Source organism: Oncorhynchus masou, chromosome 23 (genome assembly GCF_036934945.1).
Source record: "Oncorhynchus masou masou isolate Uvic2021 chromosome 23, UVic_Omas_1.1, whole genome shotgun sequence".
Classification (NCBI taxonomy): Eukaryota; Metazoa; Chordata; class Actinopteri; order Salmoniformes; family Salmonidae; genus Oncorhynchus; species Oncorhynchus masou.
In genome coordinates this window covers 2,473,740-2,490,441 of record NC_088234.1, presented here as the reverse complement: position 1 = coordinate 2,490,441, position 16,702 = coordinate 2,473,740, and the positions used below count along the sequence as shown (strand labels likewise).

The following is a 16,702-nucleotide window of genomic DNA, read 5'->3' as shown; positions in this document are numbered from 1 at the left end:
AAATTATAATTATAAATTATAATTCTGTACAATCAGCGCCCGTAAGCCCATGCATAAGGCGCTGGTTCTGGTTGTACATCTGGTGGAGAAACACTAAGGGGTTGTGGTCAGTATATACAACAAAGGAAGAGCTTCTTGTTCTATTGTTGCATAGTTTGTTTGACATTTATTAAATTTACGGGAAAAATAACAAACAGGATGATCAACTCCACTCTTGTCCTGCTGCAGTAGAACAGCACCAGCACTTCTGGCATCTACCTCAAATTTGAACGGTTGCAGCAAGTACAGGGGTACTACATAAGAGTGCTTTCGCAGATTCAAAAGCTCTCTTACAATCAGGGGACCACACAAATGATCTAGCCAGACTGAGCAAATCGGTCAATGGAGCAACTACCGCGGAGAACTTTTTACAGAAGCTACGGTCCCTAAAAAGCGGTATCACACAATCCATCCTCTTGACCTCTTTGAACAGAACAGTGTTCGACAAATCTATCACGTCACCCTCTTGTAGTGCCTGAGCACGAGTGACAGCACAAGCGGAGAACACATGTGTCAGAGAGAGAGTGGTCACTTTTATCCAATACTTCCAATACGGGTACTACCTTTCCTCCGGCAATATTGTTATAAAGGTCACACCTTTCACTGGCAACATAGGGCGTACCCCTACTCTGAATATTCCACTGATTAACTCAGAGTGTACTTTCACAAAGTGCAATGGACAAAACCCATTTCAATACCCTGCACTAACACACTGGAACCACAGTATGTATCGTCAGATAAGGGCAACACATCAGACAATATAAACGACTGCGCCGCACCAGTATCTCTAAGGATTTTAACCGGTCGTTGAGACGCTTCGTCATTCGTTAGGGACACAAACCCCTCGAAAATGGTTCATAACTGCGGTCGGGGACTGAGACTTTCAAACTACAGTTACCAGGAGGCACCTGTTTTGTTGCAGACCTCACAACCGTATTTTAATTAGAGCAACACCTGTTGGTGGCTTGGCACGAAGAGGCATCCCTTGTTTGCGTTTTAGCAGGAAACAATCATTAATCATATGTCCCACTTTATGACAATAGAAACATGGACGCTCATTCTTCTGGCGTGCTTGATATACTACTGCTGGCCGACTAGGGCTAAAAGTAGGCAACTCTGTGGCTCTACTCTCAGTATGAGCCGAAAATACACTCTTGTGCGTCAACACAAACTCGTCTGCCAACACAGACGCTTCTGCCAGGGAGGATACTTTCTGTCCGTTTAGGTAAACTACAATGCGTTCGGGTAAGCAATTTTTAAACTCTTCCAACAAGATGAACTCCCGGAGAGAGTTGAAATCAGTTACCTTACTTGCAGCATGCCATTTATCAAACAGATTTCCCTTGTCTCTAGCAAATTCCACATAAGTCTTACTAGAAGACTTTCTATGAGACCTAAATCTCTGTCGGTATGCCTCAGGCACAAGCTCATAGGCACGAAGAACAGTAGCTTTGACCACTTCATAATTCAAACTGTCCTCCAGAGGTAGCGCTGACAAAACCTCTTGGGCTTTACCAGTTAATTTACACTGAAGCAATAGGCACCATGTGTCTTCAGGCCATTTCAATGCTACGGCTATATGCTCAAATACACAAAAATAGGAGTCAACCTCTGACTCTCTGAACAAAGGTAATCTGCCTACTAATGTCAAACGTGTTTGAGGACACAGCAGGTGAGGCTAGCCTCGCTGTTTCTGCCTCCAGTTCCATCTGGCACATTTTAAAGGTCATCTGCCGCTGTTCTTTTTCTGCCTCAATTTTACACATCTCCAACTGGAGAGTCTCTCGCGTAATTTGGGCTCTCTCTTTCGCCTCCAGCTGGAACTGCTAAAAGGACATCCCTCCAGGCATCACCGTTTGACAGTGGGGATGATAGATAGATACATATATCTGACTCTCTGTTCTTGTCCTCAGAGGAAGCTGAAGAGACCATCCAATCCTCTCCACCTCTCCAGGAGGTCAACAGGAAACACAGACTCCTTCCCAAAGTAATCAGTCTTTATGATTCTAATGTTTCTACAATTACTGGTCAGACTGTCTGTCTGGTCAGTTTATTATCTCTCTCTGTCTGGTCAGTTTATTATCTCTGTCTGTCTGGTCAGTTTATTATCTCTCTCTGTCTGGTCAGTTTATTATATCTCTCTGTCTGGTCAGTTTATTATATCTCTCTGTCTGGTCAGTTTATTATATATCTCTCTGTCTGGTCAGTTTATTATATCTCTCTCTGTCTGGTCAGTTTATTATATCTCTCTCTGTCTGGTCAGTTTATTATATATCTCTCTGTCTGGTCAGTTTATTATCTCTCTCTCTCTCTGTCTGGTCAGTTTATTATATCTCTCTCTGTCTGGTCAGTTTATTATATATCTCTGTCTGGTCAGTTTATTATATATATCTCTGTCTGGTCAGTTTATTATCTCTCTCTCTGTCTGGTCAGTTTATTATATCTCTCTCTGTCTGGTCAGTTTATTATCTCTCTCTCTCTCTGTCTGGTCAGTTTATTATATCTCTCTGTCTGGTCAGTTTATTATATCTCTCTCTCTGTCTGGTCAGTTTATTATATCTCTCTGTCTGGTCAGTTTATTATCTCTCTCTCTCTGTCTGGTCAGTTTATTATATCTCTCTCTGTCTGGTCAGTTTATTATATCTCTCTCTGTCTGGTCAGTTTATTATATCTCTCTGTCTGGTCAGTTTATTATATCTCTCTGTCTGGTCAGTTTATTATATATATCTCTGTCTGGTCAGTTTATTATCTCTCTCTCCCTCTGTCTGGTCAGTTTATTATATCTCTCTCTGTCTGGTCAGGTTATTATATCTCTCTCTGTCTGGTCAGTTTATTATATCTCTCTCTGTCTGGTCAGTTTATTATATCTCTCTCTCTGTCTGGTCAGTTTATTATCTCTCTCTCTCTCTCTCTCTCTCTCTCTCTCTCTCTCTGTCTGGTCAGTTTATTATATATCTCTGCCTGGTCAGTTTATTATATCTCTGTCTCTCTCTGTCTGGTCAGTTTATTATATCTCTCTCTGTCTGGTCAGTTTACAGTTTATTATCTCTCTCTCTGTCTGGTCAGTTTATTATATCTCTCTGTCTGGTCAGTTTATTATATCTCTCTGTCTGGTCAGTTTATTATCTCTCTCTCTCTGTCTGGTCAGTTTATTATCTCTCTCTCTCTGGTCAGTTTATTATCTCTCTCTCTCTCTCTCTCTGTCTGGTCAGGTTATTCTGATGTTGTTCCTTTCTATCTTTAATAGAGTCTGAGAGGATTGAAGGGATTAAGTATTTTCCAGGGAGGAAGTCTGCTCCTGGTTCAGGGAGGAAGTCTGCTCCTGGTTCAGGGATGAAGTCTGCTCCTGGTTCAGGGAGGAAGTCTGCTCCTGGTTCAGGGGGAAGTCTGCTCCTGGTTCAGGGAGGAAGTCTGCTCCTGGTTCAGGGAGGAAGTCTGCTCCTGGTTCAGGGGGAAGTCTGCTCCTGGTTCAGGGGGAAGTCTGTTCTGGAGATGGAGACTTTACTGGCTGCTGGACCACAGAATGATGATCTGGATGAGATGGAGAGGGGAGGAAGAGTTACTATAGACAATAACTCTATGCTATAGGGTTACTATAGAGGGACTATAACTCTCTATAGAGACCTGTCCCACCTAACAAAGCTGAGTTTCTGAGTATATAACTGAGTGATATGAATCTTGGTAAGACAAAGTCATCTGATAAACGTGTCAGTCAGTTCTCTATAATCCACTTTCAGTAGTTCTTTACTTTTTGAAGTTTCACTACCCATGTCTGTTATGGGTTTATATCCATTTCCTGGTTATTCTATATATGTTTTCCCCATAAACAATGTCTTTCTCATCCCCCTCAGGAACTGATAGAGTTGAATTGAATGGAATGATGGACTAATGTCTCCTGGTAGGATCTGTTACAGACTCTCTTATGTCCAGTACCTGATCATCAGGTATATCAACCAGACCACAGGACTAATGTCTCCTGTTACAGACTCTCTTATGTCCAGTACCTGATCATCAGGTATATCAACCAGACCACAGGACTAATGTCTCCTGGTAGGATCTGTTACAGACTCTCTTACACACTGTTTCCATGGTATCAAATACATCATACATGTGGTTTCCATGGTTTCCATGTTTGATGCCGTTCCATTGGCTCCGTTCCAGCCGTTATAATGAGCCGTCCTCCCCTCAACAGCCTCCTGTGAACAAGACTGATAAAACCATTTCTTGACATGTTCAACCTGTCAGCTTCTATTGTAGCTTCAACCTGTCAGCTTCTATTGTAGCTTCAACCTGTCAGCTTCTATTGTAGCTTCAACCTGTCACTTCTATTGTAGCTTCAACCTGTCAGCTTCTAGTGGAGCTTCAACCTGTCAGCTTCAACCTGTCAGCTTCTAGTGGAGCTTCAACCTGTCAGCTTCTAGTGGAGCTTCAACCTGTCAGCTTCTATTGTAGCTTCAACCTGTCAGCTTCTATTGTAGCTTCAACCTGTCACTTCTATTGTAGCTTCAACCTGTCAGCTTCTAGTGGAGCTTCAACCTGTCAGCTTCTAGTGGAGCTTCAACCTGTCAGCTTCTAGTGGAGCTTCAACCTGTCAGCTTCTATTTTAGCTTCAACCTGTCAGCTTCTATTGTAGCTTCAACCTGTCAGCTTCAACCTGTCAGCTTCTAGTGGAGCTTCAACCTGTCAGCTTCAACCTGTCAGCTTCTATTGTGGCTTCAACCTGTCAGCTTCTATTGTAGCTTCAACCTGTCAGCTTATATTGTAGCTTCAACCTGTCAGTTTCTATTGTAGATTCAACCTGTCAGCTTCTATAGTAGATTCAACCTGTCAGCTTCTATTGTAGCTTCAACCTGTCAGCTTCTATTGTGGCTTCAACCTGTCAGCTTCTAGTGGAGCTTCAACCTGTCAGCTTCTATTTTAGCTTCAACCTGTCAGCTTCTATTGTGGCTTCAACCTGTCAGCTTATATTGTAGCTTCAACCTGTCAGCTTCTATTTTAGCTTCAACCTGTCATCTTCTATTGTGGCTTCAACCTGTCAGCTTCTATTGTGGCTTCAACCTGTCAGCTTCTATTGTGGCTTCAACCTGTCAGCTTCTATTGTAGATTCAACCTGTCAGCTTCTATTGTAGATTCAACCTGTCAGCTTCTATTGTAGCTTCAACCTGTCAGCTTCTATTGTAGCTTCAACCTGTCAGCTTCTATTGTAGCTTCAACCTGTCAGCTTCTATTGTAGCTTCAACCTGTCAGCTTCTATTGTAGCTTCAACCTGTCAGCTTCAACCTGTCAGCTTCTATTGTAGCTTCAACCTGTCAGCTTCTATTGTAGCTTCAACCTGTCAGCTTCTATTGTAGCTTCAACCTGTCAACCTGCTTCTATTGTAGCTTCATGTCAATGTGCCAGTTTTTTACTTGACTTTGTGAAGTGTTTATTTTGCTCTACTTGTTTAGTTTTCACCTTGATTATATACAAATAGGTCAGACGTTATTGACATCCTTGCTGAAGATTAGCAATAATGACTACATTAAATAAATACATTCTAAATTATAAAAATTTAAAATAATATAATTGCTCAGAGAAATATATGTTTTTGTAATGTATTTCTGTTGTAAAAAGTTAGGGGTCAAAATGATTGACAGCCAAAATCTACAGGAGTGTGATGATGTCATTGCTATGAATATAGAACCAGATACTGACCTTGTGACTAGTTTATTACTCTTTAGGGGGGTCAATCATTTAGAAAATAAATACTACTTGTTAAACTAAATATTTTAATCAGATCAATCGTATTAGTATAAAATAATATAATTTACATGTTGTTGAGCAGATGATAGAGCTCAGTATTTAAATTATTTATCTATAATTCCAGACCCACTGTATATTATATATTGATGTATTTTATACAGTCATTATTGTCTTCATCAAGGGTGTCTATAATTCCAGACCCACTGTATATTATATATTGATGTATTTTATACAGTCATTATTGTCTTTATCAAGGGTGTCTATAATTCCAGACCCACTGTATATTATATATTGATCATGTATATACAGTCATTATTATCTTTATCAAGGGTGTCTATAATTTCAGACCCACTGTATATTATATAGTGATGTATTTTATACAGTCATTATTATCTTTATCAAGGGTGTCTATAATTCCAGACCCACTGTATATTATATATTGATGTATTTTATACAGTCATTATTATCTTCATCAAGGGTGTCTATAATTCCAGACCCACTGTATATTATATAGTGATGTATTTTATACAGTCATTATTATCTTTATCAAGGGTGTCTATAATTTCAGGTCCACTGTATATTATATAGTGATGTATTTTATACAGTCATTATTATCTTTATCAAGGGTGTCTATAATTCCAGACCCACTGTATATTATATATTGATGTATTTTATACAGTCATTATTATCTTTATCAAGGGTGTCTATAATTCCAGACCCACTGTATATTATATATTGATGTATTTTATACAGTCATTATTATCTTTATCAAGGGTGTCTATAATTCCAGACCCACTGTATATTATATATTGATCATGTTTATACAGTTGAATGGTATTTTCCATGTATTGATGATTTATTGTTTTAATAAACTATGACATCATTGTGTCAGAACGTGACTCCAGTGTGATATTTAACATTATTGAATGTTACGAGGTAGTGTCACTGTTTCCTTGGTGACCTGTGTTGTGGAAATATAAAATAAATAATATAAATATATATAAATATAATACGAACCCAGTCTTCACTTCGTCTTTCATACATCAATTGTCTTAAATAATTTATTTATTACTAACTAAGTAATTCAAAGAAATGCATAAACAAACAGACAAAGTAAATATAGTTACAAGAAATTATAGGAGGCTTGGCGGCTTGTTAGACAAAAGGGTCGACTAAGAAGTCACTACAGAGTTAATTATAACAATTGAAATGCTAATCCTTTGCACATGACCGCTCACTCATTCGAGAACAATTTCAATCAATATATATATATATATTTACGCTCAGTGTGTCGTCTTGATCGCTTTTGAAAAGTTAGTTTCTGTTGGAGAGTTTCCGTCCCCTCTCTCTCTCTCTCTCTCTCTCTGTCGTGGTTAGAGTGGATAGTTCAGAGTGACATTCATTCGTGTTGTTGTAGAATGGATGTTTGTCGTTCTTCACGTTCAATGATACCGAATTCCTAGCTGCAGACTAGTAATTAACATCAAAGACTTGTTCTTATTCTGTCGGTATCGATAGTCTAAGAGTTTAAAAGATTCAGCAATGGTCTATTATATAAACAGCGTTATGGTAATGTGGCCACACCGTCTCCCATGATCTTCCCCAGGTTGTAACAAACGGACCAGTTCGTAGCTGGATTCTTCACCCAACTTTATACTTTCTCCGGAACATGAAATTTCTTCATACTAAACGTACCTAACACTCTAAACCCTTCCTAACGGGCCGCCCCCAGGTGGTGAGGGTAGGTAACAACATCTCCACCCCGCTGATCCTCAACACTGGGGCCCCACAAGGGTGCGTTCTGAGCCCTCTCCTGTACTCCCTGTTCACCCACGACTGCGTGGCCATGCACACCTCTAACTCAATCATCAAGTTTGCCGACGACACAACAGTGGTAGGCTTGATTACCAACAACGACGAGACGGCCTACAGGGAGGAGGTGAGAGCCCTCGGAGTGTGGTGTCAGGAAAATAACCTCACAACGTCAGCAAAATAAAGGAGATGATTGTGGACTTCAGGAAACAGCAGAGGGAGCACCCCCCTATCCACACCCCTATCCACATCGATGGGACAGTAGTGGAGAGGGTAGTACGTTTAAGTTCTTCGGCGTACACATCATGGACAAACTGAATTGGTCCACCCACAGACAGCGTGGTGAAGAAGGCGCAGCGCCTCTTCAACCTCAGGAGGCTGAAGAAATTCGGCTTGTCACCGAAAAAACTCACAAACTTTTACAGATGCACAATCGAGAGCATCCTGTCGGGCTGTATCACCACCTGGTACGGCAACTCCTCCGCCCACAACCTTAAGGCTCTCCAGAGGGTAGTGAGGTCTGCACAACGCATCACCGGGGCAAGCTACCTGCCCTCCAGGACACCTAGGCCATAAAGATCATCAAGGACAAGAACCACCCGAGCCACTGCCTGTTCACCCCGCTATCATCCAGAAGGCGAGGTCAGTACAGGTGCATCAAAGCAGGGACAGAAGCTGTTTTTCAGTCTCTCGATCTCAAGGCCATCAGACAGTTAAACAGTCACCACTAACATTGAGTGGCTGCTGCCAACATACTGACTCAATTCCAGCCACTTTAAAAATGGAAATTGATGTAAAAATGTATCACTAGCCACTTTAACTTCTTGAAACTCCCCATCCCGGATCCGGGATCGTGACTAAAGCCTCAGGCTCATTAGCATAACGCAACGTTAACGATTTCTGAAAATCGCAAATAAAATGAAAATAATGCGCCTACTCTCAAGCTTAGCCTTTTCTTAACAACACTGTCATCTCAGATTTTCAAAATATGCTTTTGAACCATAGCAATTCACTAATTTGTGTAAGAGTATGCTAAGCTAGCTTAGCATTTTGAGTAGCATTTAGCACGCAACATTTTCACAAAAACCAGATAACCAAATAAATAAAATCATTTACCTTTGAAGAGCTTCGGATGTTTTCAATGAGGAGACTCTCAGTTACATAGCAAATGTGCAGTTTTTCCTGAAAGCGTCTTTGTGTAGGAGAAATCTCTCCGTTTTGTACATCACATTTGGCTACCGAAACGAACCGAAAATTCAGTCACCTACAACGTCAAACTTTTTCCGAATTAACTCCATAATATCGACCGAAACATGGCAAACGTTGTTTGGAATCAATCCTCAAGGTGTTTTTTCACATATCTCTTCATTGATATATCGTTCGTGGAAGCCTGCATTCTTCTCTGAATTCCATGGAAAAATACTTGCAGCTGACTTTTGCGCACCAATTTCGGCGCAGGACACCGGGCGGACACCTGGTAAATGTGGTCTCTTATGGTCAATCTTCCAATGATATGCCTACAAATACGTCACAATGCTGCAGACACCTTGGGGAAACGACAGAAAGGGCAGACTTACTCCTCTCGCATTCACAGCCATATAAGGAGACAATGGAAAACGGAGCCTCAAAAATCCTGCTCATTTCCTGGATGCCGTCTCATCTTGGTTTTGCCTGTAGCTCACGTTCTAGGGCACGCACAGAGAATATCTTTGCAGTTCTGGACACGTCAGAGTGTTTTCTTTCCAAAGCTACCAATTATATGCATAGTCGAGCATCTTTTTGTGACAAAATATTGCGCTTAAAACGGGCACGTCTTTTTATCCAAAAATTGTTTTAACAGGTTAAACAATGCCACTTAATATAATGTAATGTTTACATACCCTACATTATTCATCTCATATGTATACGTATATACTGTACTCTATATCATCTACTGCATCTTTATGTAATACATGTATCACTAGCCACTTTAAACTATGCCACTTTGTTTACATACCCTACATTACTCATCTCATATGTATATACTATGCTCTATATCATCTACTGCATCTTGCCTATGCCGCTCTGTACCATCACTCATTCATATATCTTTATGTACATATTCTTTATCCCTTTACACTTGTGTGTATAATGTAGTAGTTGTGTAATTGTTAGTTAGATTACTCGGTGGTTATTACTGCATTGTCGGAACTAGAAGCACAAGCATTTTCGCTACACTCGCATTAATGTATGCGAGTGTAGCCGTGTATAGAGAATGTTGTAGTCCTCCATTAGAATGTATATCTTTCCTGTATATTCTATAACCATGTATAGAGAATGTTGTAGTCCTCCATTAGAATGTATATCTTTCCTGTATATTCTATAACCATGTATAGAGAATGTTGTAGTCCTCCATTAGAATGTATATCTTTCCTGTATATTCTATAACCATGTATAGAGAATGTTGTAGTCCTCCATTAGAATGTATATCTTTCCTGTATATTCTATAACCATGTATAGAGAATGTTGTAGTCCTCCATTAGAATGTATATCTTTCCTGTATATTCTATAACCATGTATAGAGAATGTTGTAGTCCTCCATTAGAATGTATATCTTTCCTGTATATTCTATAACCATGTATAGAGAATGTTGTAGTCCTTCTTCAGTTCCTCAGATTGCTGAAAGTGAATGTTGTTAAATCCAACGAGTGACAATGGTGACAATATTCGAATAGTTGTCTAGAACTGTGGGTAGAAGGGAGTAGATGTCTTGGATACGGGCGCCTGGGTGGACCTTGGTCAGGCTGCAGGCAGTCCAATATCTCTCTCTATCAAGCTGCCCAAGATGATGGTGGTGGTGATGGAATCCGATGGGGAAGGAAGAGGGGGACAGAACGGGCCTGCCCTGGGCAGGGGGAAGAGGTGGGCTTCGACTCATACCTGCCTGATTCACCGCACATGTACCAGTAGCAGCGGATGGTGTCGGAATCCTCGAGGAGACCTTGTTTCCTTTAGTCAGCGACCGGCTGAGCCCCTGGACGACCAGGTCGCGAGGTGTACGGTGTTTCCTCCGACACATTGGTGCGGCTGGTTTCCGGGTTGGATGTGCATTGTGTCAAGAAGCGGCTTGGTTGGTTGTGTTTCGAAGGACACGAGGTGTGCTTAAGCCAGTACATGTCCAGGCCCATCTGAAGTTTGCTAGAGAGCATTTGGATGATCCAGAAGAAGATTGGGAGAATGTCATATGGTCAGATGAAACCAAAATAGAACTTTTTTGGTAAAACTCAACTCGTCGTGTTTGGAGGACAACGAATGCTGAGTTGCATCCAAAGAACACCATCCCTACTGTGAAGCATGTGGGTGGAAAAATCATGCTTTGGGGCTGTTTTTCTGCAAAGGAACCAGGACGACTGATCCGTGTAAAGGAAAGAATGAATGGGGCTATGTATCGTGAGATTTTGAGTGAAAACCTCCTTCCATCAGCAAGGGCATTGAAGATGAAACGTGGCTGGGTCTTTCAGCATGACAATGATCCCAAACACACCACCCGGGCAACGAAGGAGTGGCTTCGTAAGAAGCATTTCAAGGTCCTGGAGTGGCCTAGCCAGTCTCCAGATCTCAACCCCATAGAAAATCTTTGGAGTGAGTTGAAAGTCCACATGCCCAGCAACAGCCCCAAAACATCACTGCTCTAGAGGAGATCTGCATGGAGGAATGGGCCAAAATACCAGCAACAGTGTGTGAAAACCTTGTGAAGACTTACCGAAACCATTTGACCTCGGTCATCGCCAACAAAGGGTATATAACAAAGTATTGAGATAAACTTTTGTTATTGACCAAATACTTATTTTCCACCATAATTTGCAAATAAATTCACTAAAAATCCTACAATGTGATTTTCTAGATTATTTTTTTCTCATTTTGTCTGTCATAGTGGAAGTGTACCTATGATGAAAATTACAGGTCTCTCATCTTTTAAGTGGGAGAACTTGCACAATTGGTGGCTGACTAAATACTTTTTTGCCCCACTGTATCTATAATTCCATGTGTATAACTTGTATTATCATCTACATTTCTGATTGTCACGCCCTGACCTTAGTATTCTTAGTTTTCTTTATTATTTTGGTTTGGTCAGGGTGTGACAAGGGTGGTTTATGTGTTTTCGTCTTGTCTAAGGGTTTTGTATGTTCATGGGGGTGTTTTACTAGTCTAGGTGTTGCATGTCTATGGTTGCCTAGATTGGCTCTCAATTAGAGGCAGCTGTTTATCGTTGTCGTAGCACGCCAATGTAAACTCAGACTTTTTCATATAAATATGAACTTTATCAAACAAAACATGCATGTATTGTGTAACATGAAGTCCTATGAGTGTCATCTGATGAAGATCATCAAAGGTTAGTGATTAATTTTATCTCTATTTGTGCTTTTTGTGACTGCTATCTTTGGCTGGAAAAATGGCTGTGCTTATTGTGGTTTGGTGGTGACCTAACATAATCGTTTGTAGTGCTTTCGCTGAAAAGCATATTTGAAATCGGACACTTTGGTGGGATTAACAAAAATATTTCCTTTAAAATGGTATAAGACACATATATGTCTGAGGAATTTTAATTATGAGACTTCTGTTGTTTTGAATTTGTCGCCCTGCACTTTCACTGGCTGTTGTCATATCATCCCGTGATAAGTAATCCCTCTCACCCCCCTTAATGATTTAGATGCACTATTGTAAAGTGGCTGTTCCACTGGATGTCAGAAGGTGAATTCACCAATTTGTAAGTCGCTCTGGATAAGAGCGTCTGCTAAATGACGTAAATGTAAATCCCGTTACCGAGATTGCAGCCATAAGAAGTTAAAGCCATGGGAAAGTCTACAATAGATTAGAATAGTGTATGATAACACAGGCTACACTACATTATCTTACTGTGATATCACACTTTGAAGCTGACAAGTTTGATTATTACCTGAAGTGGTAACATTTTACAATCTGGTTCCATTTGTAAAGGTTTGAACTTAGGGTATTAACAGTTATTTAATCATTTGTAAATGCATTATAAACCATTGGTCAAACGAGTGTGATAGCCAGTCAGTGCTTGCCAAATAGTGAGATAGCCAGTCAGTGTTTGCCAAATAGTGTGATAGCCAGTCAGTGCTTGCCAAATAGTGAGATAGCCAGTCAGTGTTTGCCAAATAGTGAGATAGCCAGTCAGTGTTTGCCAAATAGTGAGATAGCCAGTCAGTGCTTGCCAAATAGTGTGATAGCCAGTCAGTGCTTGCCAAATAGTGTGATAGCCAGTCAGTGCTTGCCAAATAGTGAGATAGCCAGTCAGTGTTTGCCAAATAGTGAGATAGCCAGTCAGTGCTTGCCAAATAGTGAGATAAATAGTGAGATAGCCAGTCAGTGTTTGCCAAATAGTGTGGTAGCCAGTCAGTGTTTGCCAAATAGTGAGATAGCCAGTCAGTGCTTGCCAAATAGTGAGATAGCCAGTCAGTGTTTGCCAAATAGTGAGATAGCCAGTCAGTGCTTGCCAAATAGTGTGATAGCCAGTCAGTGCTTGCCAAATAGTGAGATAGCCAGTCAGTGTTTGCCAAATAGTGAGATAGCCAGTCAGTGCTTGCCAAATAGTGAGATAAATAGTGAGATAGCCAGTCAGTGTTTGCCAAATAGTGTGGTAGCCAGTCAGTGTTTGCCAAATAGTGTGATAGCCAGTCAGTGTTTGCCAAATAGTGAGATAGCCAGTCAGTGTTTGCCAAATAGTGAGATAAATAGTGAGATAGCCAGTCATTGTTTGCCAAATAGTGTGATAGCCAGTCAGTGCTTGCCAAATAGTGAGATAGCCAGTCAGTGTTTGCCAAATAGTGAGATAGCCAGTCAGTGCTTGCCAAATAGTGAGATAAATAGTGAGATAGCCAGTCAGTGTTTGCCAAATAGTGTGGTAGCCAGTCAGTGTTTGCCAAATAGTGAGATAGCCAGTCAGTGCTTGCCAAATAGTGAGATAGCCAGTCAGTGTTTGCCAAATAGTGAGATAGCCAGTCAGTGCTTGCCAAATAGTGTGATAGCCAGTCAGTGCTTGCCAAATAGTGAGATAGCCAGTCAGTGTTTGCCAAATAGTGAGATAGCCAGTCAGTGCTTGCCAAATAGTGAGATAAATAGTGAGATAGCCAGTCAGTGTTTGCCAAATAGTGTGGTAGCCAGTCAGTGTTTGCCAAATAGTGTGATAGCCAGTCAGTGTTTGCCAAATAGTGAGATAGCCAGTCAGTGTTTGCCAAATAGTGAGATAAATAGTGAGATAGCCAGTCATTGTTTGCCAAATAGTGAGATAAATAGTGAGATAGCCAGTCAGTGTTTGCCAAATAGTGTGGTAGCCAGTCAGTGTTTGCCAAATAGTGAGATAGCCAGTCAGTGCTTGCCAAATAGTGTGAAAGCCAGTCAGTGCTTGCCAAATAGTGTGAAAGCCAGTCAGTGCTTGCCAAATAGTGTGAAAGCCAGTCAGTGCTTGCCAAATAGTGTGATAGCCAGTCAGTGCTTGCCAAATAGTGTGATAGCCAGTCAGTGCTTGCCCGATAGTGAGATAGCCAGTCAGTGTTTGCCAAATAGTGTGGTAGCCAGTCAGTGTTTGCCAAATAGTGTGATAGCCAGTCAGTGTTTGCCAAATAGTGAGATAGCCAGTCAGTGTTTGCCAAATAGTGAGATAAATAGTGAGATAGCCAGTCATTGTTTGCCAAATAGTGAGATAAATAGTGAGATAGCCAGTCAGTGTTTGCCAAATAGTGTGGTAGCCAGTCAGTGTTTGCCAAATAGTGAGATAGCCAGTCAGTGCTTGCCAAATAGTGTGAAAGCCAGTCAGTGCTTGCCAAATAGTGTGAAAGCCAGTCAGTGCTTGCCAAATAGTGTGATAGCCAGTCAGTGCTTGCCAAATAGTGTGATAGCCAGTCAGTGCTTGCCCGATAGTGAGATAGCCAGTCAGTGCTTGCCAAATAGTGTGAAAGCCAGTCAGTGCTTGCCAAATAGTGTGATAGCCAGTCAGTGCTTGCCAAATAGTGTGATAGCCAGTCAGTGCTTGCCCGATAGTGAGATAGCCAGTCAGTGCTTGCCAAATAGTGTGATAGCCAGTCAGTGTTTGCCAAATAGTGAGATAGCCAGTCAGTGTTTGCCAAATAGTGAGATAGCCAGTCAGTGCTTGCCAAATAGTGAGATAGCCAGTCAGTGCTTGCCAAATAGTGAGATAGCCAGTCAGTGTTTGCCAAAGAGTGTGATAGCCAGTCAGTGCTTGCCAAATAGTGGGCCACTATTTCCCTCCAGCATTTATAAATGGAAGAGCAGAAAGACAGTGAAGATACTGTGTTTATCGTGATCATCATAGAGCCTAAAGACAGAATCCAGTTCCATGTAGATCACATCCCTTTCCTCCAGCTCTAGAATCACTGCAGTGGAAACATGCTGATGATCTGCTACATTCCTCTGACCTGCCCACATTATGTGGTACTTGCCATTCTTTTTCATGGAGACACCCACCCTTGTTGAGATGCGGTTGTCCATACCAGTGAATCTGATGTAGTAGACACCTCTCACTGGTGCTGTGAAGGCCCCTGTAACTGGGCTGGAGGCATTACCAATGTTAGTGATGACATTGTTGGACACTAGTGTGACAGCAGTAGTGAAGGGTCCCACTGGACGACCTAAAGCAGCAGAGAAGGCTACCTTCGGTCTGTCTGTGTTCTCTCTCTTCAGCTCCTCCACCTCCTGCTCACTAGAACTCAGTCTGGCCTCCAGTTCGAACCACTCTGCATCTTGGTCTTGGTTCTTTGCCTCAACGCGTGCCAGTCTAGTCCGCAACTCTCCATTCTCTCTCTTCAGCTCCTCCACCTTCCCCTCTGTGGCATCCAGTCTCTCCCGCATGGTGGACAGCTCTGCTGCATGTGACACATTCTCTCTCTTCACCTCCTCCACCTCCCCCTCCCTGGCATCCAGTCTCTCCCGCATGGTGGACAGCTCTGCTGCATGTGACACGTTCTCTCTCTTCAGCTCCTCCACCTTCCCCTCCCTGGCATCCAGTCTCTCCCGCATGGTGGACAGCTCTGCTGCATGTGACACGTTCTCTTCAGTTCTTCCACGGTGTTCTTGTGGAACTCCACTCTCGGTTCCACCATCATGTCTCTCAGTTCAGCCCAGTCATCAGGTTGGGTGGTCTCTGTAGTGTCATTCTCTCTGACCTCTCCACTCTCTTGCTGAGCCCATGTCCCAGACAGATGGAACAGCAACACCAGCACCAGCACAGCTACAGCCCCCCTCATTCTGAAACAGCAGGCCTTTTCAGAGTATTTAGTCTATGAAACTCAGTCCCCCACTTTCTATACACATCAGAGGTGGCTGGTGGGAGGAGAGATATAGGAGGACAGGCTCATTATAATGGCTGGACTCAAACACATGGAAACCATTTGTTTGATGTGTTTGGTTCCTGTCCATTTATTCCACTTCAGGCATTTCAATGAGCCTGTCCTATGATATCTCCTCCCACCAGTCACCACTGATAAACATTGGTCTTGGTGGACTAATACATAGAAACTTTAACAGGTGTCCTCAACACATTTAGAGAACATAGCCAAGTCACTGTGTTTGATGTAACAGAGCCCAGGTAAAGATGAATGAAATCTGGGGTTGTTTAAGGCCAGAGTACATCTTCCTCCTCCTCCTTTTCTTCTCCTCCTCCTCCTCCTCCTCCTGCTCCTCCTCCTCTTCCTCCTTCTTCTCCTGCTACTCTCTCATTTTTCTTCTTCTCCTGCTCCTCCTCCTCCTTCTCCTCCTCCTCCTCCTGCTCCTCCTCCTCTTCCTCCTTCTTCTCCTGCTACTCTCTCCTTTTTCTTCTTTACCTGCTCCACCTCCTCCTCCTCCTCCTGCTCCTCCCTTTTCTTCTCCTGCTCCTCCTCCTCTTCCTCCTCCTTCTCCTGCTCCTCCTCCTCCTCCTCTTCCTCCTCCTTCTCCTGCTCCTCCACCCCCTCCTCCTCCTCCTTGTGTGTTTGTCTGGCTCCTGTGCATGCCTGCATGCTTTCGTACATACACGTGTGTGTGTGTGCTCGTCAATGTGTGTGTACTGGCTGGCCCTGCTTGTGTGAGATACTTCTTGCTCCAGTAAGCG

At 42.2% G+C, this 16,702-nt stretch overlaps 1 protein-coding gene and 1 long non-coding RNA gene across 2 annotated transcripts; one reads left to right on the top strand and one right to left on the bottom strand.

Annotated features, from left to right (window-relative positions):
• The first annotated feature begins 1,871 nt into the window (after positions 1–1,871).
• On the top strand, positions 1,872–6,680 carry LOC135510167 (uncharacterized). The gene is made up of 2 exons (XR_010451075.1): positions 1,872–2,026; positions 3,287–6,680. It is a non-coding gene; the product is annotated as an uncharacterized LOC135510167 (long non-coding RNA).
• Positions 6,681–14,871: 8,191 nt separating this feature from the next.
• Positions 14,872–15,633, bottom strand: LOC135511223 (complement C1q-like protein 2). The gene is made up of 2 exons (XM_064932851.1): positions 15,433–15,633; positions 14,872–15,348 (listed from the first exon to the last, which is right to left on the bottom strand). Exons 1-2 carry the CDS (start codon positions 15,631–15,633, stop codon positions 14,872–14,874), a joined length of 678 nt encoding a protein of 225 aa, XP_064788923.1.
• Between the last annotated feature and the right edge of the window lie 1,069 nt (positions 15,634–16,702).